Here is a 27873-nt window from a genome sequence, read left to right as displayed (position 1 = left end):
AATATATTTGTTTATAAATTATGCACTACGGCAAAAATGCTTTTCATCGGTGTCATAACAGTATTTGCAAGGAACCACAAGAATTGTGGTTTGTTTTTATTAATTAATAATTTCCCTCTTAATCAGAATATGTGTGAAAAAGAATAAAAGTTTTTGCTCTTTTACTGCCTCTAGTGTTCAATTCAGTCTTTACATTTTATGTATAGGTGCATTTTTGGAGTTTTGCAAAAATGTAGCTAGTGGTACATTTTTCCAGTGAGCCTAGGTTGAGAAAAACAATACACTATATTGTCAAACACTTATGCTTTGTGAGTGGAAAACACCATAGTCAGCTGGTTTGCATTAATGTGTTCTGGACTACCTGGGACTAGCCCTTTCCAACATAACTGGCAGGCTTGCAGTATGATATTTCACCCTTTTTGTACTAAAATTTATAGTTGTTTTATTTAGTCAGTTTAGGCAGATTCATATACACACAGCCATGCAAAATCTGCAGCAGGGTCTTACTTAGCTTGATGGCTATCACCATTAAATTGTCACAGGATCTTGCAAACAGGCCAGTTCATGACATTTCCGCTCTGTTAGAGAGAGCTGAAAGTATTGCTATTGCGAAGCAGAACTTCACCAATACGCACTACCAACTTCCTTATTCTGAAAAGAATCTCAGCTCAAGAGATGTTTATCACTAGCTTCCTCAAACCCAAACATCACCATGTGTCAAACTGGACATTTGCTCAATGCCACTGGATTTTGGAGCTGTGAAAACACAATCTCTATACCAGGGATGTCCAAAACCTTCTCTTGGAGGGTCCTACAGAGTTTAGCTCCAACTTACCCCAACACACCTGCATAGAAGTTTCAAGTAAGCCTAAAGATGTTGATAAGCTAGTTCATGTGTGTTAAACTGGGGTTAGAGCCGTCCAGGAGCAGGACTGGACACCAAAGCTCAAACCAAACGGAGAATCACACTCAGGGCTCAAAATTGCGACCGTTTTGGTCGCATATGCTCCCAAAATTTAATCTGTGTGACCTCAAAATATATTTGGAAGCATTTGTGCGAGTGCGAGAAAATGTTGTGATGCGACTTGTTTTCATTCCTTTACAAAACTTTCGCTAGCCTAACTACTGCCCAGACCGCTGTGAGCTGATGCAGTGTCATGATCGCCGTTCTCTTCAACATTACATAACTAATTAAACTTGATCTTTACATTCTTAACTTTAATGCAGATTTTACATATTAGCCGTCAATCACTCCCTGTCACTGACACTGCGCTCCGCTGAAACTCGGAACCGGCTGTTTTTTTCTCTCTCTCAGCCAACCTCTGTTCCGGATTTGCAAAAACTACATTGAAATTAGGAGTGTGTGATATGACGATTTTTGATTGTGGACAATTAAAATGTCTCCACAATCTGCTTTTGAAGAAATATGTTCGTGCTACAGCGCACATTCTGTCAGATGCAATTCTGGCACCTCCGTCTCAATATACTGTACAACGCGGCATACATTTACATCAAATGATAACTCTGCCGTTTATTTTTTATATATACTGTAGATTGTTTAAAAATGCAGTGGTTGCCTCTAATTTAAATGGCTCTACATGTAATACAGAAAATTAACATCTTATTCATGTACTCATATTTTCATTCATTCTTGTCCCTGCTTAAGGCTTAAAATAAATATTAAACAGAGGCTTTTAGAATCAGCCCATTTGCTTGTAAAAACATCAGCAATCAGAATCGGCCATGAAGAATCATGATCGGTGCATTACTAAAATGAAATGCCTGGCAGTTGTGGTGCTCCTTAATATTCATTTGGTGCTCCTAAATTTTTTTTTGGTGCTCCTAACTTTTTGAAGTTGGGAGCACCAGTGCTACCAAGTAAAAAAGTTAATTTCGAGCCCTGACGCTTCATAATACGTCTTACAAGTGAAACTCGGTCTGACAAACACAAGGGGAACACTACCTGATCTGTGGTTCTCACGTGTTCAGTCACAATTTAGTGTAGGGAAACCATAACATTGAACCACACAATGACATTCTAGATGATTCTGAATGTTTTGGATACAGCCCTTTTCTCTTTCACGGTTCATACCAAAACAGATAATGCAGATTTGATCTGGTCTCAATGCCATGAAAACCCTGGCTGCACGTACATAGGTACAGCAAGAGGCATGAAAAGCTTAACAAAAAATTTGGAATTAGGTACTTCAACTCATTCTACTTCTATCAAGGAATTAAAAAGAAGGCCAGCATTTGAGCAGGATTTCAGGGATAGATGGTACGGTTGTTTGTGTATTCATGGCTAGGTTACTCACGGTTCCATATATAGAAGCCATGAGTCTACAAACAGCCCTTTCATTACTGTGAGCTTTCTCTAGTCATTTCAGCAGACACAATCCAACAGTCTGTAATCAACAGTTAAACCTCACCTCCCAGGCAGAAACCAGCCCACCTCCATACACTGACCCCCCCTGAAGTAACGACAACCTGTCATTTATACTCACGAATATAAAACCAGGAGAAAGACAGGAACTATATGCAGGCTGTGGACAAAATAATGAAAACATGGGAGCTGAATCATGAAAGAGTTCATGAAAAAGTTACTGTTATTGGAAAACTTAATAACAACTGCAAATGTAGCTGCAAGGATTTGCTGCATACAATTTATTGTTAATTATCCACTTTTATTGGCAATAAAAGAATTGTGACTGTTAAGACATTAATATGTTTGAGGTTTCAATGCAATATGAGGCAGTGAGTTCTAAAGTTATCAAATAGCTAGAGACTATAACGCTGGTACATCAGTCATATAAACCTCAAGACTAGGTAATGTGTTGGGAATCTAGAAAAAGTAACGCGTCTCTACATTAGTCCCTGCATCTGCACAGATTTACACTTACCAGATAAAGAAAAATTATTTCTTAAAAAAATATTTCTTCTACTAGGGATGAAATGATCACAGGTTTGATGATAAATCATGATAAAATTCCCCATGGTTAGTATTACCGTTTCATATCTTAATAACTAATCAGTCCGATTACCACAATTTGAACAACTCAGAATAAATAAATACTATCCAGCATAACACTGTAAGTTTTAAGTAACAGTCTCACGTGTGCACAGCACGCAGAGTAGTTTTGTTTTTGGTGAAAACATGATGGAAAACTGGGAGGATTTAATTGAATGCTAAGGGAATTATACAAATGCATATATGAATGAATAAATTATATGAATGCATCTCTGAAGGTTCTGGTTGTCTTCAGAAAATTGTGTTTTCATCTTTTTAGTAGTGTTCTTATTCACAATGCTGCTTTATCCACAGGGGTTAATGAACTAGCTCTAATTCTGCTGTTCCATAAGTGCCACCTAGTGACAGAGAGTGGATTTACAGAGAGTTACATTTAGCCTGTGCACAGTTTTTGTCTGGCCAAGAAACGGACCAAATTTGCATGCCCTGAATCTTACCTCTCAGACAGGTCCTTCAAGCTATCTTGGAGAAGTGAGGTATCCAAGTCACAACATCTAGCTACAACGGTACCTCAGGGCTTAGTTCTTGGACCGCTTCTCCTCTCTGTCTACATCACTAGGTTCTGTCATTCAGAAACATGACTTTTCATATCACTGCTATGCTGATGACACTCAACTACCTCTCATTCCATCCTGATGATCTGGCGATAGCTGCTCGCATCTCAGCTTGTCTAACAGACATTTCTTGCTGGATGAAGGACCATCACCTTCAACTCTGCTTGTGGTTCCATCAAACCCATCATTTCATCACAATTTCACCATCTAGTTAGGCACATCAACCATAACTCCTTCAGACACAGCCAGGAGTTGTGGTTGATGATCAGACCACATTGCTAAAACTGCCCGGTCCTGCAGATTAGCTTTATTCAACATCAGGAAGATCAGGCCCTTTCTTTCGGAACTTGCTTCACAATTCCTTGTTCAAGCTCTTGTTCTGTCCAGGCTGGACTATTGCAATGCTCGTTTGACAGGTCTTTCAGGCAGTTCTATCAGACCTTTACAATGAATCCAGAAGATTAATTTTTAATGAGCCGAAAAGAACGCACGTCACACCTCTCTTCATCAGTTTGCACTGGCTACCAATAGCTGCTCGCATAAAGTTCAAGGCATTAATGTTTGCCTGCAAAACCACCACTGGCTCTGAACCCCTTTACCTAAATTTATTATTTCAGACTTATGTGCCCTCTAGAAGCTTGCGTTCTGCAAGTGAACGGCGCATTATTATGCCATCCCAAAGAGGTACACAGTCACTTTTATGGACTTTTACATTAAATGTACCCTCCTGGTGGAATGACCAGCCCAACTCAATCCAAACATCTCCAAGAATAAGCTAAAAACACATCTCTTACATCTTTATTTGACCCTCTAACTGTAGCACTCTCTATTCTAATTCTATTCTAAAAAAAAAAAAAAACAGCCCTTTTGAACATTTCGTACATGTTATTAGATAAACTGTTGTGTCAGTTATGTTGTCGTTTAAAATATGGGCATCATTGGTAATGTCATCGTTTTAGTGTTTACGCAAATAAAACGTCATTTTATTTGTTGTTTGTTGATTTTAAATATAAAACTTGGTGAAACAATTTATGTGTCAGTACTTTTTGAACATTTCCAGAATATTTTAACAACATGGTGATAATACTGATAACTGTGATAATTTTGGTCACTATAATCTTGATAAGATATTTTCATAGCGTTACATCTCTAATTTCTACATTTCCCAGAACAGCCAGTCACTTTATCAGTATTGGATCAGAAAAAATTGGATGGATGAAAAAATGGATTGAAAATGAAAAAGCTGGGTTGATTTGACCTAATCATAGCCCAACGGTGATGGGTTAGGATGTGGATACCACTTTATCTATGCATGTTTGCAGTGCTCTTGATGTAACTGAAACAGAAGAGAAAGATTGTTGTGAGAAACATGTTTTTTTTTAAAAATCTGGTGTGTTTGTGCGTTTTCTCTCTCGTAAAATCACTTGAGCAGTGAACGGTGAGCGGGACAATACACCTAATGGAAACGTCAATTTCGCAAAAACTCCCATATATCGCCAAAAAGTTTTTATGCTTGCATGAGGTGGTTTTTCAGGCAATTCAAAAAAGGAATACTCCGCAACCTGGAAACAGTTTTTTCGCATTTACAGTTGACCTAAAAGTCATTTGATCATTCTTCAATGTACTATAACAGGGGTGGCGAACGTTGGTCTTGGAGAGCCGCAGCCCTGCATTGTTTTGCTTCAACCCTAATCAAATGCATCTAATCAAGCTAATCAAGGTCTGAAGGGTTACTAGAAAGCTACAGGCAGGTGAGTTTTAATTGGGGTTCGAGCTAAACTCTGCAGGGCTGCGGCTCTCCAGCACCAGTGCTCGCCACCCCTGTACTATAACCGTCAACACCAAGTATAAGGGGCTTTCCTTGCCATTAATGCTTGTATAACTCCTTATTTACACTGCATTACAGCTCCAACACGGCCACCAGAGCTGATCACAGCCACTCTAGACAATGCTTATTTTTATACTAGCCGCGTTGCGGCACGTTTCAGAAGTGGTTCTACATGCTGCTTCACTAAAGATACACATATACATCTTTATCCTGGCTAAAGCAATTTTGTGACAGTCTATCACACCATGTGTTGGTGTACAAAATACTATATAACCCATTATTTTTAATGATACTGTCTACATTGTCTACACTATACTGTCTAGTGTAGACATCTTTGTGGTGTGGCGCAACAACTGTCACAACGATGTAGACACGGTGTAAGAATAATCAGTCTATGTTATGGTTTAAAGTTAAAGATATTGATAATAAAGTGAGTCTGAGAATCTTGTTTATTGATGTTTATTTGACAGTGATTTCACATGTCTTGTTTGTATGAAGGCTAAATACAAATAAAAGGTGAACATTAATTTATTAGTACCATTTTTAATTTAAAATATTACATACAGGAGGAGGTTTCATGGACTTGGCATATTCATTTTCAGAAGTCTGTGGGTACAGACATCCATTGTGGGCATTCTTGGCAGTTTTTCTCAGGCTTTTTTGTATTGTTTATATCGATATCAGAAGTAGTGTCGACTGAAATTAAGAAATATACTGTGATACAAATTTTGGCCATATCATCCAGCCCTTGAAGTTATTCCTTCAGTTTATTCATGGCTTTCAGTGATTATTAAAGCATTAGTTCACTTCCAGAACAGAACATTTACAGATAATTTACTCAGCCCCTTTTAATCCAAGATGTTTATGTCTTTCTTTCTTCAGTCGTAAAGAAATTATGTTTTTTGAGGAAAGCATTCCAGGATTTTTCTCCATGTAGTGGACTTCTATGGTGCCCACCCACGAGTTTGAACTTCCAAAATGCAGTTTAAATGAAGCTATAAAGGGCTCCAAACGATCCCAGCCAAGGAAGAAGAGTCTTATCTTGTGAAACAATCGGTCATTTTAGAAATAAATGAATATTTATACACTTTTTAACCTCAAATGCTCGTCTTGTCTAGCTCTGCGATGCACATACGTACTGTGTGCACTCCCGTTCAAGACAGTTAGGCTATGTCAAAAAACTCTCATCTCATTTTCCCCTCTAACTTCAAAATCGTCCTACATTGTTGTTTTACCTTTTTTTTGTAAAGGGCGTTTGACCTTCTTTGCACGTTCACTTTGTAAACACTGGGTTGGTACTTCTGCAATACTTCCCTAAAGACTGATGATTTGTTCATAGTGTGAGTATTATGTGTTTGTCACATAATACAAGTAAACACAATTTTATCTTGACTTTAACAAATATAAATACTATACAAAACACAAAAAGTTACTGAAAAGTAGTTCATTTTAATGCTTTGTTTATTACTACAGTGCAATTATCGTAATTCACTTATACCCCCAGTGCAGCTCATGACCCTCACAGACCACTGTCCCTGAGCAAGATATTCATCTACAAAGAACATTTAGCCACAAGTAACACATCTTCAAACTACCTTTTTTTCTCAACGTAAAATCCATTAATATACAGTCTAAAATATGCGAAGAGATTGGAAATGTTACCAACAACACTCTACATGCAAATTACATTTCATTCTAAAGCCAGGTTCAGTGCAACAAAGAACACACAATAATACTTCCTCTGTCTGTCTTTACTCTCTCACACATACATGCAGCAAACAGAAAGTGAAAGATAAATAAACTGTTCCCCTAAAGGTCTGGCATTTGCAGAGATGAAGATAAATCGTTTGTTTGTGGAGTTGCGTTCTCTGCACAGTGTGTATTTATTTATTCCTCCTTTTTTGGCTCACAGAAGGCAGGCAACAGCTTAGAGGGGAGATAGCACACGCTTTTAAGTCAGAATCAACAGTAGCCAAAGACAATGGAGTCAGTGTAGAAGCTTTTGATTTTGGGTTTAGATTTAACCTGAAGAATTCTGCTATCTTCTGCTTTCAAGTTAAAGATCAAGAGCACATAAAACTAATATTTTTGTTTTTTATGAAGGTAATTTGATGATAATTTGTATCGACTAGTTGTAGCCTGTGTGCACTAGATCTGTAGCCACTATGGTATTCAACAGAAATATCAAACTGACATTCACATACAACAAGAGGTAGAACCAAGTGAAAATTCACTCTAATTGAAGTATATAATATATGAAAAAATGTTATATAGCGTACTGTGAACGATTTATTTATTTATTTTTTTGTCATTGTCATAAATAGATCTTCTGGTGAAAATAACAGACTTCTCTCAAGTGATGTAAACAGGGCTTCTTTTTTGGATTTCATTTAGTCAGGTTAAACCCCATCCCTACAAGTCCTGTCCTAACTTTTTTCTGTTTCAATACTCCTTTAGACTTTGATGTTTGTCCCCACAGTTTAATGCAGTTTTAACACACTTTAATTACAGTAAAACAATAGAAAGCTAAAATATTATGATTACAATTTTTATTCTTTACAAATACGTCAAAAACAGCCCTACAGCATCAAAGGTCCACCACTACACTTCACAATGGGCATGTAGTATTCTTGCATAGCTATCTTTTGTCTATGCAAAATCTACCTCTGGTGTTTTCTTTTCCAAAAAGCTCATGTGAGCACTGAACCCACTCCCATTTAAAGCTCCAGGCTGATAACTGGAGGTCAGATTACTTCTTTACCAATGTAAACTTTTAAACGTTTTGGTTGAGTTGACTTACAACTAATGGTCAGAAATCTCTGAAATGTTATTAAATATATCTTAATTTGTGTTTCTAAAATGAACAGGGGGATTGGAAGAACATGAAGGTGAGTAAATGATAACAGAATTTACATCTTGAGTGAACTATCCTAGTTCCAAAAGATATTTCATTACGAAATGCTAGAAGAAAAAAATATAAAAGAAGTTTCATTCCTAGTTCAGTGACTCCTAAATAAACCATATTAGTCTTACGGTTGTATACCACACATCTTTAAAATCACAAGCTTGGAAGAATGTCACAAGTTTCACCTCCATAAGTGCAAAATGCAAAACCCTAAGTTATCTCTTTAAATAATAAAGCATGTCTTTTCATTTCCTGGCGTCTTCTCATTGACAAATGTCCATTTCAGACACTTGGAGAACTTGAGAGACATTAATATCTATAGACCTGATAGACTAAACATCAGCCACTCAGGGCAGATTCACTGGCTTTTACTGGCTTAGGTGAATATAGAAGGTAAAAGAAATTGTGCAGTCTGTGCAATTGAGCAGTGATACCAATGTTATCAACTGAAATAGAAATTGAAGCGACAGTTCCCTGTCTCATAGTGCACTAGATGTTGTTCACTATTATCCGCAGTAACTCCCACGAAGAATGTGTGTAAAAAGTAATTTTCCCAAGTCACCCTGACGACATAGAAATAAACTGTTACTGGCACATTGCCAGATGTAAGTGCACTTCCTGAGACTGAATGTGAAAGTGACCGTGTACAGAGTCCACTGAAAAAACTGAGGTGCATAAATGCCAGCTCTCCTTTCCCAGCACCTCCTGTAAGAGGACTGAAAATCTGGCAGGCGCTCAAGCGTTCTGCTAACTGCTTCGACCCAAACCGGAGCCTTGCTTAACGGTGAATAAAACCAAAATCCCAAGCAGCTGTCATGACTGACTCTGTGCCAAAGGCTACAGGTGGTCCTACTGAACGTCTCCCACACAGTCAAGAGTATAAATTTCACACTGAGCTAATATGCAAGAGTAAAATAAACGGAATAAAAATGCACCGACTTTTCATTTCGTGCCTACTTTATAGGCAGCAGCTTATCGGCACAATCTGCAACACCTGTTCTGCCTCTCACTTGATTGGTTTGTTCTCTACTGTCTTGTGCCAGATTGTTGTTTGCCTTTGTGCTTGGACCTTTTCACCCAAGGCCCCTGTTGATTCCTGACAATCAGTCTTCTGGTTCTTGTCAGTTTTCTGGTTTCTGCCAGTTCCCTTTACTTTGCCCACTCAACTGGGCTTCAAGTCAGCTCCTTTCTGATTCAGCCTGCCTGGTCTTTCATCCCTACCAGCTGCCAAACACTGTCCACCACTGACTGGGTTTTGTTGCCTTGTCTACCAGCTATATTGGCCCCTGACCTTCACCTGCCCTAACTTTGCTTCCTGCATTTCCCACCTACTCAGATTATCATTTGTGTGACTCCGATCTCTGCTCTGCCTGACCACAGTCCTACCTTGACCCAGTCTGGTTATGTCTGCATCCGCCTGCTAAATTCTCCTGGCCCCTAGAATGTTTTCACTTAAGGGTACCGACCAAATTTCGCAGATACTGAAGAGTACCGATTCACATTAAATTTAATCTGTGCCAAATTTTGGTACCTGAGAATGCATCTGGGCGCGTAGATAACAGAGAGAGACCCACACCTGCAACTCACAGGGCAAACTGAAATGTTCTAAAGTGTGGTTACATTTCTAGGGCCATTTGGTTTATGTGAAAATGCGGACGGGATCGCAGAGTCCATTCATAAAAACAGAATTTATTTTGTAGCATTCCCACAGAATTCATTATTTTTTGGATGAATAAATCAAAAGTAGGTCTGTTACTTAATTCAAGTCGTGATATGGACTAGTGTCTGTGAATATTAGAATACAAAAAAATTGTTTAAATATGAATCCTGTAGGTTCCGCTTACCTCAGTAAGTATGAACGGCGGAGACGCGGTTTTGTTTACTACACAAATACTGAAGCACGAGTATTACTTTTGTACAGTATAACGTTTGTCTTTATATTCCATTTTCTGTCAAATTTAAATAAAACAATTAAATGATAAAAATAAATATTACAACCAGATTAAACAATTCTGCTTGTTTAGATTCTGGCTTATTTGAGACAAGGCTGAAAAGACTGAAAGACAATTCACTCATGACTCAAACTTTCGCCAACGGCATCAGCATCAGTGAGTTGTTTACTCGAGATGGGTAATTAAGTTCAGTCTGATTCGTGAACAAATAATAATCAGTCCATTTTAGGAACTGGCCATATATCATTATTGTTTATTTTAAAGCTTGCAGTGGAATAAAAAGTATGCTTCATAACGTAATGAATTAGAAGTGCCCCAACACGAAAATGCAAGCAAACTATGGAGTAAAAGTCAAGTCTACATTTAAATTAATGTAATTAATAGCAAACAAACAAATGCACACATGCAAAATGAAACACAAATGAGAATGCACCTGTATGTATTATCAGTAGCTCCCCCACTGAAATTGCCTGCCTTTGGGCAAACACCTGTGACGCAAAGCATCTGTGTGTGGTGTGGAACTTTCAAAGGAAAGCACAATCTTCTGAATACAGCCTAAACTAGGCCTGACTTTTTGTAGACTGCTAAATTCTTAATAAACATTTACACAAAATATGCAAGGCTTGAATGTTCTATGTCAGAGTTCAAGCACTTTTAGCTGTGTAAACTTATTTCACACATTGTTGCATTTTTACATCTGTCAGAAGTTCAGAACACTATTCAAAAGTGTGCTCTACATTCTCAGCCTTGCCGCAAGGGGTGCTATAACAATTTATACCATAACTGTCTGTTTCTATTATCAGCTTATCTGCTTGTTAAGTTTGACGTAACACAGCACCACTTCCGGGTCCGAACGCTCGATCAGATGCTACAAGAAAGCAACAAACGGTGCTAATATACATTCATTCAAAATGTGATATAATACTACCAAAAAAATAAACTCACTATACCGAAAATCTCTGATGGCCAGACAATGATTCATCTTTTATAAATCGTTAAAAGATTTGTGTCTGGGACACTGGGACACCGTAGGGTTTTTAAATGTTGAACTTACATGTGTAATATCAAGAAACAGTGCTTCTAAACGGCTGTTGAGAAAGTATTCTTAAGTAAAACAAGTGGAGGCTTGGACCCAGAAACAGCTTTCCTTACATCACGACTTAAGTAGATTTAGTCAGGTCAATTACTGCAATGTCAGAGCAGTTTCTTGCTTAGCAATTTAAGGTTAGTGGTGGATGATATGACCAAAATTTTATAAAAGCAGTTTCTTTATGCGTGCTTCGGGTGTGTATTAAACAACTTGAGCCCTGCATCACTTTTTTTTTTTTTTTTTTTTTTCTGTGGTTTAACAACTTTTTTTAGCAACAAGCTAAAATTTATGTTCTCATTCATGCATTGTTTCTTTAGTTGTTTAACTTGTCAAACATTTTAATTGGTCCTGAGCTGTGTGATTATATTTTTAGGGCTGCAAAATGATTACGATCAAAATCAAAATCCAAAGTTTATGCTTACATACTATATGTGTGTGTACTGTGTATATCTATTATGTCTATATAAATACACACTTATATGTAAATATTTAAAAAATATTTGTATGTATATATTTATACTTGTATAGAATTTAGATTATATATAAATCTTATATATTTTCCTTAATATATACATGTATGTGTGTGTATTTATATAAACATAATAAATACACACAGTACACACACATATAGTATGTAAACAAACTTTTATTCTCAATGCAGTTAATCGCAATTAATTGTTTTGTAGCCCTAATTTACATACCATGTTTTACACAGAATAAAGCAAAATCTCTATTAATATGTACTTTCTTTTGTTGCCATGATATGTGTGAGGAATAATTGATGACAGGCCATTGAATTCTTGTTGATAGCAGACTAATGCAGTTAATAATGAAGTTTAGACAGACAGACAGGCACACAAACAGAAAGAGAGAGCGCAAGAGGGAGAGAGAAATAGCTCGCAAATTACCTCTCTGAGTCTGTGCGTCTCTCAAAAGTGACGCAGCAGTGTCTACTAATAGTGAAACTTTTGAATCATTTTCTTCAGAAACAGCACTGTTACCTCACTTGTGAGAAATGTCATATAATTGTTAAGTTGTTAATCGTCAGGGCAGCGCTGACAACATTAGCAAAAACATGGAAATAATCTGTCGTTTTTATCCTATTTTTTTTACTGTATTTATTTGTTTGGTCGGTGTCATTGTGGGTTTTGGTTATTTTGCTGTTTTAGGCTTTAAGGACCTTTGAAATAACTGAAATCATGTGGCGAAGTGATATAGACATATAATGCGGTCAAGAGCTGCCTGGAATTACGTTCGCCGTGCGTTTCCCTAAAAATAATGCAAACCTTAGAACATTCGTCAGCCAATCAGATTCAAGCATTCAACGACCCCCGTAGTATAAATCATCATACCGATCAGCCTGTTATAGCTAGCAAACTGAATAAACTGCATCTAGTGTAACTGTACAGACATTTGAAGGTAACTCTATTGCCCCCTATGGGACACTGCATTTGTGCTTGTGTATACAGACATTCACACCAAGGATGATAACTTTCAAAACAATTTTTTCCCCAGTTGTTAAACTATAGAAGCATTGACAGTCAGTCAGAATCTATCCCATTTTAGAGCTTGAGCATTTAAAGCAGCAGATGACACAACTGCAGAGCTGTTTATAATAAACAGAACATTATCTTGTGTTGTTCTGGACACTAACATAACTATCGTTATAGTATAAACACCACCAAATAAATGATAAAACCAGCAAAACAAAACAAAACTACAAATCAAGACATTTTAATTGCATGATTATGATATGTTCTGGGAGTCCCTCTTTTAAGGCCCAAAGAATTGGGCTATAAAGCTTTGGAAATGAGATCTAATCTAAGCTGCCTACATCAATGTTTCTTTGTGCCTGTGCCCTTCATGACTATGAATGAGGCGTATATGTGCTGATGAAGAGGGGGAAAAAAGGAAAAGAGCAGGAGAAGAAAAACAGGAACTCCCTAAGGCCTTTCATAGGTTACACAAACAGAAGCAGTACCTGAGAGTCCCTTTTGAACCTGGCATCAAACAGACACATGTACATGGAAGCACATGCCTCCAGATCTCAGACCACTGGCCATTAATGGCAGAGCTCATGTAGACAGGAGGATCAGTGTTGAGCAGCATTTAGCCCTGTTTAGCACTCCATTTGGGCTCAAATAAATCAAGGCTGTTGGAGAGAGGCCTCCATTATGAGTGCAGGGGCCCCGCAGTGAGCTGTCATTCACTGGCCAGCCACCTTCACCTTTCAACTGCTAATTACAGGGAGCCACACAGCTCACAGTGAAACACACACACATACAGAAGCCTTTTTAAAGCGCTCTTACAAGGAAAAATATTTGTGGGAAACACAGATGGTCAGTGCTCTCTAGACCTCAACACATCTCTCTTTTCCTCAAGAATTCTTGTTGATCCTGAATTTAGAAGTAAGGGGTTTTATCCACACAAATAATGATCAGAGGAATGAGAGTGGGGTTAAGAAGGAATGAGCAAGTGAAATCTTATCTGCCCACAAACATCCAGAGCATCAAACACATTGTAGATGACAACCCGCAGTCTGTTGCTGTGTAATGATGGAGGCGCATCTAGGTTCTTTGAGTGACATAAACAGGATGTGTAACAAAAAACATGTCATCCAAAAAGCATACAACTCAACAGTGTATTCATCTCTGAATCCTGAATATTTTTAGAGCTAACCGAGCAATGTTGATAAACAAATGGGAAAAAAATATTAACAGACATTCTGTGCCTTGTTTAAATGCCAGTCATAAACAAACCTAATTGCTAAGAATGTACACTACTATTCAAAATTTGGGGTCAATAAGATTTTGTATGTTGGTGATAGAAGTCTTATGCTCACCCAGACCTCATTTATGCGATCAAAATACAGTAAGAACAGTAATACTGTGAAATATTGTAACAATTCAAATAATTGTTTTTCATTTGAATATGTCATTTATTCCTGTAAAGCTGAATTTCAGCAGTCATTACTCTAGTCTTTAGTGTCAAAAAAGTTTGTGGAAACCTTTTTTTTTTTCATGAACAAAATTCAAAAGAACAGCATTTAAATGAAACAGACTGTCTTTAGTGTCACCTTTAATTTATATAATGTGTCCTTGCTGAATAAAGGTATTATTTAAAAAAAAAATACAGACTTCAAACTTTTGAACGGTAGTGTACAGAAAATCCACTGGTCCATTCTGTACATCTCACCAACCAGTCTCAACCAAACACTGAAGTAAACGCTATGATTGGTGGAGGCCAAGAACAGCACAAGTGTAACCTCACACTCTATGCTATATGGCATCAGGCAGGTGTCCAGCAGCCCCAGGGTCTCCTTAACATCTAAAGTAAGGCTTGGGAGCAGTACCCCACTCCCCATCATTTTGTCATCAAATATGTACAGTATGAGACATGAGAGAGAGCTTCAAATAGGCAATGTCATTGGTACAGGAACAACTAGCTGAGCTTCAGCAGCAAGTCATCCACCAGTTGGCAAAACTAATTGCTTTTTAAGGTGCGGTCACAGCAACAAATTTTGCCTGTATTGTCTGAAGGGCTCTCACTAACGCTTATTTTGGTAATCGAGTAATCTGTCGATTATTCTGACGATGAATCAAGTAATTGGATAATTTTGATTAATTATTTGTAGTAATAAAAATAGACCTAAGTGGACAACAGCCTTTAAAATGACTTAAACTACACATGTTTATTTATTTTTTTTTGTTTGCATTGGAAAAGCACAATTGCACACAGAACGCAAAAAATGCACTGGACAAAAATTATTGGCACCCTTAACTTAATATTTGGTAGCACCCCCTTTGGAAAAAACAACTGAAATTCGCTTCCTGTAACCATGAATGAGCGTCTTACACATCTCTCTACAGAAATTTTGGACCACTCTTCTTTTGCAAACTGCTCCCGGTCATTCAGATTTGAAGGATGCCTTCTCCCAACTGCTGTTTTGAGATCTCTCCACAGATGTTATATGGGATTCAGATCTGGACTCATTGCTGGCCATTTCAGAACTCTCCAGCACTTTGTTTGTAACCATTTCTGAGTGCTTTTTGAAGTGTGTTTGGGTCATTGTCCTGATGGAAGACCCATGACCTCTGGTGGAGACGCAGCTTTCTGACACTTGTCACTACGTTGCACCCCAAAATTCTTTGATAATCATCAGATTTCATGATACCATTCACAGTCAAGGCATCCAGTGCCAGAAGCAGCAAAGCAACCCCAAAACATCTTTGAACCTCCACCATGTTTGACTGTAGGGACTGGGTTTTTTTCTTTGAAGGCCTCATTTCTTTTTCTGTAAACAGTGCCATGATGTCCTTTACCAAAAAACTCTACTTTTGTCTCATCTGTCCACAGTGCATTCTCCCAGAAGGATTGTGGTTTTGTCACAATCAATAAGCACATGAATACCAAAACATTTGCAATTGGAAAAAAATTTGAGAGAAGTGTTGCATTTTCTGACAGAACTGCAAGGGTGCCAATATTTTTGCCCATGACTGTAAAATAGCAATAAGGCAATAATAATTAGTTCAAATAAAGTAGCAAAAGCAAGTAATCATATTGTTTTATTGAACAAAATTGTTAAAATACATAATTTATTATAAACAATAGAGCTAATATACATTATGCATTATGAGAAATGCCTGCAGAGGGCACCAACGGCCTGACGATTGTTTTACACTTTACTGCGCAATCTACTCCTTGTTTAATAATCCTGAATATGTGGACATCAAAACGTGTAAACTCAGAGTGAGGGTTTGAACTTATTTTGAAATCACGATGAGCAGTTAACATATTGAGAAAGATATTGATGTATTCTCCTGTGTTTGTGTAGGTTTATAAATGATTTACCTTACAAATCTGATGAAACTGCACATTGCATTCCCAGATGAACATTATAATAAACTCACAACAACATGCAGAGATGGAGTTTAAGAAGCTCCACACATGTAAATGATAACAGTTTGTGTAACAGCATTTACTGTGAATGGAGCCGTTCTGACACGGATGTACGTAACCTACACGCATGTAAATAATTAAAGCGCATATGCATCACATATACTTAACTGAATCATAGCGTTTGTGAATTCTTAATAGCATTATGCTTTATTATGACTTTAAATTGGTTTAATATGTGGAATGCGCCACTTCTGATATTTGGCAAATTACTCGACACCGGCAAAATGCAATCGAGGATTTTTTTTTTTAATTGGATACTCAAACAGAATTGAGAAATCCTTCAATCAAGTGACCACAACTTTATCAAGGACACTACAAAGTGCCCCTATTATGTACTATGAAAGATTCACATTTTGGTTTTGAGAGTCCCCAACAACAGGTTGACTTGCATGCAAGGTCAAAAAACACTTTCACAACACCCTTTAATATGCATTTATTTTTTTTGCTCAATGACTCCCAAATGACTTGTTCAAAGAATCATTTGTATAAACCACTCCTTCACGTGATGCTAATTTGCATGATTGGTCCAATGACCCAGTCTGGTGATTGGTGACTGCGTGAAGTGCATGTCGGAAACGGAACGCCCATTACTCTAGCCCACAGCTCGGTGGTAAACACCCAAACAGTCACGGCGTATGCGTTAGCCGCAGAAACTTACTGATAAAGCACTGCAGTTTGTACACCAACGTATTACTTTATTTCTTTATCAGAACTCCAAGTAATAACAACAACAAACATTTACTATATCTTTAAGGTTTTTGAGGAAAACATTCCAGGATTTTCCTCCATATAGTGGACTCCAGTGGTGCTCAATGGACTGAAGGTTAAAAATGCAGTTTCACTGCAGCTTCACATGGCTCTAAACGATCCAAGCCGAGTTATAAAAGTCTTGTCTAGCATAATGACCGGTCATTTTCATACAAACTGAATATTTATACACTTTTTAACCACAAACGCTCATCTTGTCTAGTGATGCGCATGCGTCTTGAACTCCAGTGGTTTGAGTCTTACCTCTCAAACAAGTCCTTTAAGGTATCCTGGAGAGGTAAGGTATCCAAGTCGCAACATCTAGCTACTGGGGTACCTCGGGGCTTAGTTCTAGGACCACTTCTCTTCTCTGTCTACATGGCATCACTAGGTTCTGTCATTCAGAAACATGACTTCTCATATCACTGCTATGCTGATGACACTCAACTCTACCTCTCATTCTATCCTGATGATCCGACGATAGCTGCTTGGATCTCAGCTTGTCTAACAGACATTTCTTTCTGGATGAAGGACCATAATCTTCAACTCAACCATGCCAAGACAGAACTGCTTCTGTTTCCATCAAACCCATTGTTTCATCATAATTTCACCATCCAGTTAGGCACATCAACCATAACTCCTTCAAAAACAGCCAGAAACCTTGGAGTTTCTCAGACTACATTGCTAAAACTGCCTGGTCCTGGAGATTAGTTTTATTCAACATCAGAAAGAATTCTTTCAGAACATGCTTCAGAACTCCTTGTTCAAGCTCTTGTCCTGTCTAGGCTGGGCTACTGCAATGCTCTTTTGGCAGGTCTTCCAACCAGTTCTATCAAACCTTTAAAATGAATGCAGAATGCGGCTGCAAGATTAATTTTTAATGAGCCAAAAAGAACGCACGTCACACCACTCTTCATCAATTTGCACTGGCTACCAATAGCTGCTTGCATAAAGTTCAAGGCAATAATGTTTGCCTACAAAGCCACTACTGGCTCTGCACCCCTTTACCTAAATTCATTACTTCAGACTTATGTGCTCTCTAGAAGCTTGCATTCTGCAAGAAACAGCACATTTTTGTGCCATCCCAAAGAGCCACAAAATCACTTTTACAGACTTTCACATTAAATGTACCCTCTTGGTGGAATGACCTGCCCAACTCAGTCCAAACAGCTGAGTCCTTAGACTCAATTTTCAAGAATCGGCTAAAAACACATCTCTTCCATCTTAATTTGACGCTCTAATTCTAGCACTCTCTATTCTAATCCTATTCTTTAAAAAAAACTAAAAATTAAAAAAAAAAAATGTTAGACTTATGCTCTATTAATTTACTTACTGCTTGTTTTCTTAAAAAAATAAAAATAAATAAAAATTAACATTAGCTTCTCTGTTCTTTTGTAAGGTCTCTAACACTACCTTGCTTTTTTGTTTTTCTATAGACCAATTATCTGTTTGTAAACATTCGGGATGCGCGCGCAGCATGGTTGCAGAAAACCCGGGAGAGCTCGCCTTTACGGCTAGAGAATTACAAGGATACGGCACAAAATACTTAGATTTAAAAAGAGTATAGATTATATTGATGAGATGTCATGTTATTCGCATATTACAAGAGCTTGTCACCCAGCGATAAGCACTGTTATTCAAAGAAATTGGCGTTAGATAGTAGAATAGCCTTACAGATCCGAAACCAGGATGACGTTTTTATGGGCGGTTCAAGTGGCAGCCTATGGAGCCATAGAATAAAAGAATAACAAATGTAAATTTGATTTTATATTTCAAAATCCTGACTTTATTTTCGCAATTCTGATATTATATCCCACAAATCTAGAGGAAAAACAACTCGTCATTCTCTCTTTTCCCCTCAGCTTAAATCCCAAACTTCTGGCTTTTTCCCCCTCAGAATTAACAAAGTCATTAGTTTTGTTAAATTGAGTTATAAAGTCCGAATTAGTAGATATAAACTTGCATTTGTGAGGAAAAAAAGTCAGAATTGTGAGATAAAATAAAAAAAATGTTCCGTAAAATGTTAATAGTAATAGGTTTAAATAATATGTAATGCTGTAACAGTAGGGCTAATACAGTACATCCCCTATGAACAGCATATGTGAATATTATGTAGACCTATTGTTTAATCAAATTTATGCTTTAATAGTACAGTAATCATAGCAGTTTTCATCCATAATGTGTCAGTTTAAATGTCTGCGTTAGCTTCAAATGCCGTCTTTGACTACAGTATTGTATATAAATTATTTGCATTCCAATTTCGACATCAAAAGGCACAATTTTTTTTTTTTTCTCTTATTCCATGGAGTTTACCCGTTTACCTCCATTTTCTACCAGTGTTTTTCTGCAACCACTATGCGCGCGCAGCTGCAAGTGACGTCACTGTGACGTCTACTCGAAATTGGTCTATTCTATCGTTTTTTTTTTTATTTAGTATATCATTTTAAAAAAAACTTTGCTACGTGTACTGCTTTAGGCTAACTGAGACATAGCACTTACATGTTATTGCTCTTTTGTTGATTTTGATTGCTTCCATTGTCCTCTTTTGTAAGCTGCTTTGGATAACAGCATCTGCTAAATGTCTAAATATAAATGTAAGACAGTAAGGGTATGTCTAAAAACTCCCAACTGTGGCCGTTGCATTCCCAAATTCGCTAAACTCTCAGCGCACGCAATAAACAAGTTCACTGTGCATTCACTGTGAACTGAGCTGTTCTGAAGTGCAGAAAACTCAAAACAGAAGACCTATATCGTTTCATATCGTCATGTGACCACGAAAATATTGAGACAGTTTTGCTATTGCGATACCACAATATTGATAATTTCGTTACATCCCTACTTGATATGCTTTTTTCATTCGCAAAGAGAGGCAACTGCTAACTTACATTTTAACGTATCATCAAGGATCTTGGTTTCAGCAAAAAAATTTTTTTACTGTTCTACTCAAGAAAAAAAGTTACCTACTGTACATCTTGGATGGCCTGAGAGAAACAGCAAATTTTCATTTTTAGGTAAACTATCCCTGTAATCTCTAGTGTGTCTTCATGTAATTGTGCTTACTTGGCGGTAGGTTCCCTCCATCAGTGTGTCCAGGTTTTGAAGCGGCCCTGGGGTTTTGTCTTTAAAACGGGTCAGCAGACGCCGCTGGATGGCCCTGAACTGGACTGCTCTCTCCGACAGCAAGTCCTGATACTTCTGCGCATTCACACGAAGCTACAAATATTCCCACAAAATGAGGAAACATCACTCAGATGGTTATGTTTTAATGTCATACAGCATTTATTAGGAATGACAGTATATATAGAGAGCCAAGAATCTGTTTGAAAAATGTGTGACTGTGAAAAACTTTGCACCTCAAAGTGGTGGTCCACTGTCTCAAAGTATTCAGGCAGTGGAATTGGTCCAGTAAAGCTGTTACGAAAGTCTTTGACTCCAAGGGAGGCAAAGTGCTGGTCGAAACGCTGCACCAGCTCCTTGGCTACCAGCCAGATATCCTCAAAGCTCTCGCTCTGGATCCTGTAACGCTCTGCAGAGAGTCAACACACACTCACATAAAGAGAGAGACAGAGCAGCAGTCCTATCAGCCTTCCGTCTCCCGCACCTGTAATTAGCTCATGACAACCTGAAACAGATCACAGGGCTTCCTCGCATGATGGATGCAAGCGTTAGTGAAGCGTGCGTGAGGGGGGAGTTTGTGTGAAAGTGTGCATTTATGTGTGTTCATGAAAGACAGACAGAAGAAAGGGAGCGAGAGAGAGAGTGAGAGAGAGCAAGATGTCGATCCACACTGGCAGTGCAACAAAACTTTCATTACAGGATTTGACTGACCCCTTTGTTTTGAAAATACACAACCATGGTGGCTCTTTCACATAATATTGTACCTGATTCCCAAAATCCCAGCACTAGTTTACAAATATCAACACAGTTTTACCGCAAGTCCAGTCAACACTGGAATTCTTCAAGAGACTTTGAAGAACTTTCAGACAACTACAATAACTATCAGTCAAGGAGAGGATGTGGTTTTTCATTCTTCGTCTCCAAACAAAGAGTTTCTCTTTGCTGTTGTCTTTGGTGCTTGTCTTTATGAAGCACATTTTGAAACATTTCCTCTGATTAAGACATTCAAGCAGTTCAAGTTTACAGTCATAAAATGAACTTTTCATAAAACCAGTTTCTAGGTGACAAGGATATTCCACTTGAAAATGTAGGGCAGGACTTGATGTTAACCATAAGAAACCGAGTGAATGGAGAAAAGTGGTCTTTATATGACAGCTAATCGGAGGGGAGTGGTTGGCTTGGTGAGGTCAGTTAAAAAGAAAAGCCGCTTTGGAGGCACAGGAACTTATTAAAATTTGAAGATTTTTTTTCCTTTGGCATAACATAGAAAATCATACAAAATGCATGTTATTGTTTATTTAGTTCTGACCTGAATAAGATATTTCACATAAAAGACATTTACATATAGTCCACCAAAAGAGAAAATAAGAGTTAAATCTTAATTCTTATTTTGCCTAAATATCATGTTTTTTTCATTTAGTACTGCCCTTCAGAAGCTATAGAAGATACTTACATGTTTCCCAGAAGACAAAATCAGTTAAATTTACCCTGATATTCAAATTCGAAAAGTTTTCACCCGCCGGGTCTCAATGCATCAGGTTTCCTACTGAAGCATCAGTGAGCGTTTGAACCTTCCGTAATAGTTGCATATGAGTCCCTCAGTTGTCCTCAGTGTGAAAAGATGGCTCTCAAAATTATACAGTCATTGTTGGAAAAGATTCAAATACACAAAAATGCTGAAAAACCAAAAAATTGTGGGACCTGAAGGATTTTTCTGAAGAACAGTGGGCAGTTTAACTGCGGATCATTCAGATAACACAGTATTAAGAATCAAGTGTATGTAAACTTTTGAACAGGGTCATTTTTATCAATTTAACTCTTATTTTCTCTTATGGACTACATGTAAATGTCTTTTATGTGAAATATCTTATTCAGGTCAGTATTAAATAAAAAATAACATGCATTTTGTATGACCCCTCTTATTTTGGTAAAATAATTAACATTTTGCAGATTCGGCAAGGTGTATGTAAACTCTTGACCTCAACTGTATACCAAGTTTTGTTTCAACAGAGCACTGAAAAGATAAAACCCTACTTCCTGTTTGACACTGTCAGTGAGTTTTGGATAATATGATCTAGGAATATCAAATTTGGTGAAGACTAAATGAACACTGTAGGAGGAATCTGAAAATCTATATTTTTCAGAAACCTTAAAATAGCAGAAAGTCACTGGCATAGGACTCACGGGATGTTTTGGAGGCAAGGACAATGACCCTGGAGCCCGTAATGAGTTGGAAGCCCAAAGCACTGCTGTCATTATTTTCTGACTTCTCAGAGAAATCTGAAACCCAAAAACAGAGCACTGAAGTTCAGTACAAAATAATGTAACATACAGCATATTTCTCCAATTATTTCCAACTTTGTTTAGGAAAGACAGACATACAGTGCAACGTGTACTTTTCTGTTGCTCTTACAAAAAGCACTAGTAAAATGGAACCATACCAGCCTTTCTGCAGAAGTGGTAGAACAGAGTACCGGCTTATAGATGGATGCTTTCAAACGGCCTTGCACGTATTTGTGCGAAGAGCGTCAAGGGTTTCTATTTTGTTTTTGTTTTTGAACATGTGACCGCAATGACAAACATTTAAGTATTTAAGTATTAAGTTAATGCCAACAGATTGGCAATTAATTTAGCCAATCTGTTCAGTAATAGGTTTTGTTCACTGAGATCTGAGTTGGGCACAACTGCAAATTTTTTCATTATAACCAAAAAAAGTATAAATAAGATATTTACTGTGCAGTGTAGGAAGCTTTTTAAATATAGTAGGAGTCTACACATAGTCATGGAGCTCGTGCTGAAGTAAAGTAATTGACTGCTTATAATTATATGTTATCTATTAACTAAATTAAAAAAAAGATATTAAAATTAAAAACTATTAACTTAAAACACTATAACAGTTTATGCCAAAATTGGTACTTATTATTATTATTAAAATTATTATTAATCCAACTATTTTTTTTTTTTTTTAAGAAAAATTATATTATAGGAACATGAATTCAAACTTTGTTGTAATGAAGAAATAAGTAGAATGTGGACTACTGAAATTTTGGAAATTTTTGTTTGATATTTTGTTGTGTAATGCAATGATATCCATACATTTGAAAGTTCTGCTGTCCAAAGTGTCCAAATGCCCTTCAGGATTACTGTATTCCAGGGTACTGAACGACATTCATAATACCCTATTGTTGTTTTTAGTGTCCTTTTCCCCAAGAACACAGGCGCATGTTGCCGTCTCGGTCTCTGTCTGTCTGTCCCTCCTGATGGCTTCTGATTCTCATGCAGAGTGGCTGAACGGATGTCAGACAGAGATAGTCTCTTATCAGCACGCAGGACGCCGGAGCACAGCGGATTGTTCCTTATCTGACCAAAGCTCAGGCCTCACATTATCTCAGAAAAATGCTTTTCCAAGCCCTGTCTACAGCACTCACCCAGATAACAGAACACTGACTCCACTGCTCACCAATAACATGTGAAATGTGGGAATTACACTAATGTAATTATACTGTACAATTACACTACATATAATAACATAATTATACTTTTACTGGATATGTTTTCAGTGTTAACCAAATTTATTTTTCTATAAAAATATATTTTCTAGCGCTGTCAATCGATTAATTTTTTAAATCTAATTAATTGCAGTATCTGGTAATTAATCAACCTAATTAGTTGCATATTAAATTTGGTTGAGAAATCACTCCCAAAAGATTATTTAAATACAAAAAGTATTTACAAAATATTACAAAAAGTAGATTTAGATTTCATTTTTTTTCTTTTGTTCTTTTGTTTTCTTTCTTTCTTTTTTAAATTTTTGGGTAAACTATCGATACTAACTATTTTTTTTTTTACAGTTTCAGATTTTTTATTAATATGGAAATATGAAACTATTTTTTAATGAAACAATACTCAAAATAAAAAAACTAAAACTGCTAGTATGTGGGGGTACATGTTTTAATGTAGTTATTGAGTTATTCATTTACTTGATTCGTTCAAACTGCTTATTCATTTACTAATTAAGGAATTGGCGCTCTTTATAAATGGGCCATTGAATCGTTGGTTCACCTGATACATTCAAAACGCAGATTCATTCAGAAACGAATCACCACTGTGTGACACATAAAATTAACCGTTCGCAAAGATCTTGATTGACAGACGATCTGACCAATCATAACACAGAATCTGTCAAACAAAACAGCGAAGGGTCCATTTTGAATTTTGCTTTGGCTTTATAGGTAATATTTGCAAATTGTAATATTGGCAAAATTGAGCAAAAACAAGTTACATTTATTTTCACTTTCTTTTGAAGATGGAGCGGGAACATGCAGCTCATTTGCATTCAAAGTGATACACACCAAAACAGCTCTTCTTTAGACACGCCCCAAAGTGATTTCCAGGTATTATAATTAGGGTTGGGTATCGAGACACTTTTTAGGCACCGACCGAATTGTCTCGATAACACTGAGTATGGAAAGACATCTTGTCGTCCGGTACCAAACTTCAATACCTTCGGGGTTAATCTCGTCAATGTCAGTGAGCCAATAAGTATGCAGCACTAGATGTGTTCGACTTGAAGCAGCGCTGCGCAAATCGATCAGTGTTTGACATCAAAACACAGTGAGAGCGATTCAAAGCATATATAGAGAGCAGTCTATGTTTCTTGTGGTACTTTGATGTCATACACCGATTGGTCTGTGCAGCGCCGTGTTAAGTCAAACACACATACTAGTTTACGCCAATTACACCCAGAGACGTGGCTCACATGTGAGGCTGTAGTGTGAAAGTGTCCCAACCCCTATAGATGTAAGGCTACATTTACACTGGTGTGTTTTTTGTTTTAAAACTGCGTTTTAAAATGAAATTGATCCTCATCCATATTGTGTTTCAAAATAGATCATCCAAACTACACGACCGAAAATGCGTGTATGATCATGCTACGTAATATTTATATTCCACTTTTACTCACTTTAAATCACAGTCGAGTGTTTGTAATATTGTGATACTGATTTCAATAATTGGTATAAAGAAAAGTGTCGTTTAGGAACTGGTATCGAAGTCTAAGTATTGGTATTGGCCCTAGTTATAATAAATGATCTGTGGGGTATTTTGAGCTGAAACTTCACAGACACATTCTGGGGACAACCAAGATCAATATTACAAGATTTATTTACATTACAAAATATTTTGAATGAATACATTGATAATAAATTTCTTCAGTTTATAGTCCTCCATAGCAAGGCCCTAACAACTAACAGCCTTGCACTACACCCACTAAATATCTGCCACACACATCAAAATATACAATGTTTAATAATATATATAAAATATATACTTATGTTTACTTTTACAGCTGTTGCTGTTGTAGCATCCTTCAAAATTAGTATTTGCCTAAGTTCAACCCATGACTCCTATACTCATTTTAACTTAATAGTAGTGTTGGTAATAGACATAAAGATTATGGTTGATGGTTGGCTTTTTGGCAAGGAAGCCTTGAGGTGACATGTGATGCAGTGTGTTTTTGTATGATTCATCTATAATTTTCAGAGATGGCTGGGATAAAATAGAATTACAAAAAATATCTTCAGCTGTGGTACCTGGGAAGACTTCGTTGAGGTTGACAGGAGGTTTGTTGGTGTCCACAGTGATCTTGTACTTGGCATTTTTGATAGCTGCAGAAGGGTAGCACACTAACCGAAGAGGCAGGCTGAATTTACACTGAGATACCCGAGGGATTCCTGACAGAGTGAACACAAAGACAAGTCAATACACAAGTCCTTCAGGTAAAGACAAGAAGCACTCAAACACACACTGAACTGTAGAAAGTCTCATCTTCAGACTGGTCTTCAATATATTAGCCAAAATTAACTGAACTGAACAAGTGTTTCTGGAAATAATGATGAGGCGGAGAAGACTCTCAGAGAGTTTAAAAAAGAATTAAGAATCAGTGATGCTGGAAAAATAGACAAGTAACTATGTACTGTTCACAAACACATGGAATCTGTATTTGTCATGGATCAGTGCATCTGGAGTTTCGGTAATGCTTTCCTGTTATGTCTCTTTAGGTAATCTAAACCTGTACTGCAGGGCCATACACCACTGAGCTAATGTCATACTTGAAAGCAGGTTTCCCAAATGGGGGTTCTTGAAAAATAAAATAATAGTGGCATTGTGATTATCAAAGTAAATGTTGCGATTTAATTCTATAGTCTGTTGAGTTGCGTGTTTCAAAATGAAGAGCAGCACTGTATTCTTGCTCATCTCATGTTTTTAGCATTTCAGCATGGTTCATAGTAAATGAAGAACATTATTTGTGCTTCGAGTTTAACTTTAATTTGGGAACCCAACGTGCACTAGGTACACCTTATTCATACATATTTACATAATGGGCAGAAGTTGACAGCGTTTCACTGATATAAAATCTTGAGGTTTTGAATGTGAAGAATTTAAGAATTTTTATATTATCACAACTTGATGCAATTAGATTTTAAATATATATTTTTATAATAATAATAAAATAAATTCGATTGGGTTCCAAAAAACACCAGTGTGAATGCAATGTGGACTAAAGACACTACCACAACTAAAAAGAGGTTTAAGTCAACTTTAAAGTCCAGCTGCAAAGTAAAATGTTTATCAAATTGCAATTCATATTGCAATATATGACAACATAATCACAATATGATTTTTTTGGCCAAATCTCGCTGGCTCTATACATTATGTAAAAATAATTTTCAAATAAAAACAGTTAAACAGTTACATTTTTTATCTGTTTGCTTGACCATTATCTGACATCAGAAAACCTTGAACAAGTGAATGTGTTGAAAATTATTGAAATAAAAAATCTCAGAGGATACACAGATAATGTCTAAGGAATCTGGCTGACAAAAAAGCAAAGAAGGACATGACATATACTCACTTTCCTATCTGTCAGATGGGGCATAAAATCACCTGTACGATGCTGTCACCCCCTACCCCCTACTGGACACATCAACTACTGCAGTGGATGTGTATTATAAATGCCCTGTGCTGTGTATATGTTTTTATGAGCAAGTTTGCGTATTATAGTGTTTGCCTAAAGCTGAATATTTGCAATTACAACTGATGATAGGAAAATTTATCCTGTTCTGAGGTAATTTTTGTCACTCACCTGCAGGGTTGAGCTCTGACAAGGTTGGCAGCAAGAAAGAAGAAGAACAGAATATCTTACACATTCACACTGACATATGAATCATACTACAGGAGCAGGTGGGGTGACTGCAGTACAGAAAAACAACTGATACAGTAATTTCATGTTATATAAACATTCAAAATCGAAAGTAACAACTTCCACATCCACATCCACAATTTATTTTAAACTATGTAAATACATAAGAAAATAACACGTTTAATGTTATTTTAAAATAAATAATTAAGAAAGAAATAAAGAAAAAGAAAAAGAAAAGAAAATGTATTCCAGTACACTACTAAAAATCATATATAATACATATACATATATATATACAGTTCAAGTCAAAGGTTTACGTACACCTTGCGGAATCTGCAAAATGTTGATTGTTTTACCAAAGTTAGAGGATGATAGAACGTATGTTATTTTTTATGTAGTACTGACCTGAATAAGATATTTCACATAAAAAAGATGTTTACATTACAAGAGAAAATAATAGTTGAATTTATACAAATTACCCCGTTCAAAAGT

General features: G+C 36.9%; 1 protein-coding gene across 3 annotated transcripts in view; it reads right to left on the bottom strand.

The window, feature by feature from the left end:
• bbs9 (Bardet-Biedl syndrome 9) overlaps positions 1-27873 on the bottom strand; it is a 169007-nt gene that overhangs the window by 88103 nt on the left and 53031 nt on the right. For 2 of the 3 annotated variants that reach the window (XM_051131731.1, XM_051131729.1), the window contains exons 15-19: positions 27325-27339; positions 25772-25912; positions 22365-22460; positions 20417-20589; positions 20124-20276 (exon numbers count right to left, since the gene is read on the bottom strand). In XM_051131731.1, coding sequence (XP_050987688.1) covers positions 20124-20276; positions 20417-20589; positions 22365-22460; positions 25772-25912; positions 27325-27339 — 578 coding nt within the window. The remainder of the gene's footprint in view (positions 1-20123; positions 20277-20416; positions 20590-22364; positions 22461-25771; positions 25913-27324; positions 27340-27873) is intronic. The other variant, XM_051131732.1, reaches the window with a different exon arrangement.

The sequence above is a fragment of the Labeo rohita genome, chromosome 16 (assembly GCF_022985175.1).
Source record: "Labeo rohita strain BAU-BD-2019 chromosome 16, IGBB_LRoh.1.0, whole genome shotgun sequence".
Taxonomy (NCBI): domain Eukaryota; kingdom Metazoa; phylum Chordata; class Actinopteri; order Cypriniformes; family Cyprinidae; genus Labeo; species Labeo rohita.
This window is presented reverse-complemented; position numbering and strand designations above follow the sequence as displayed.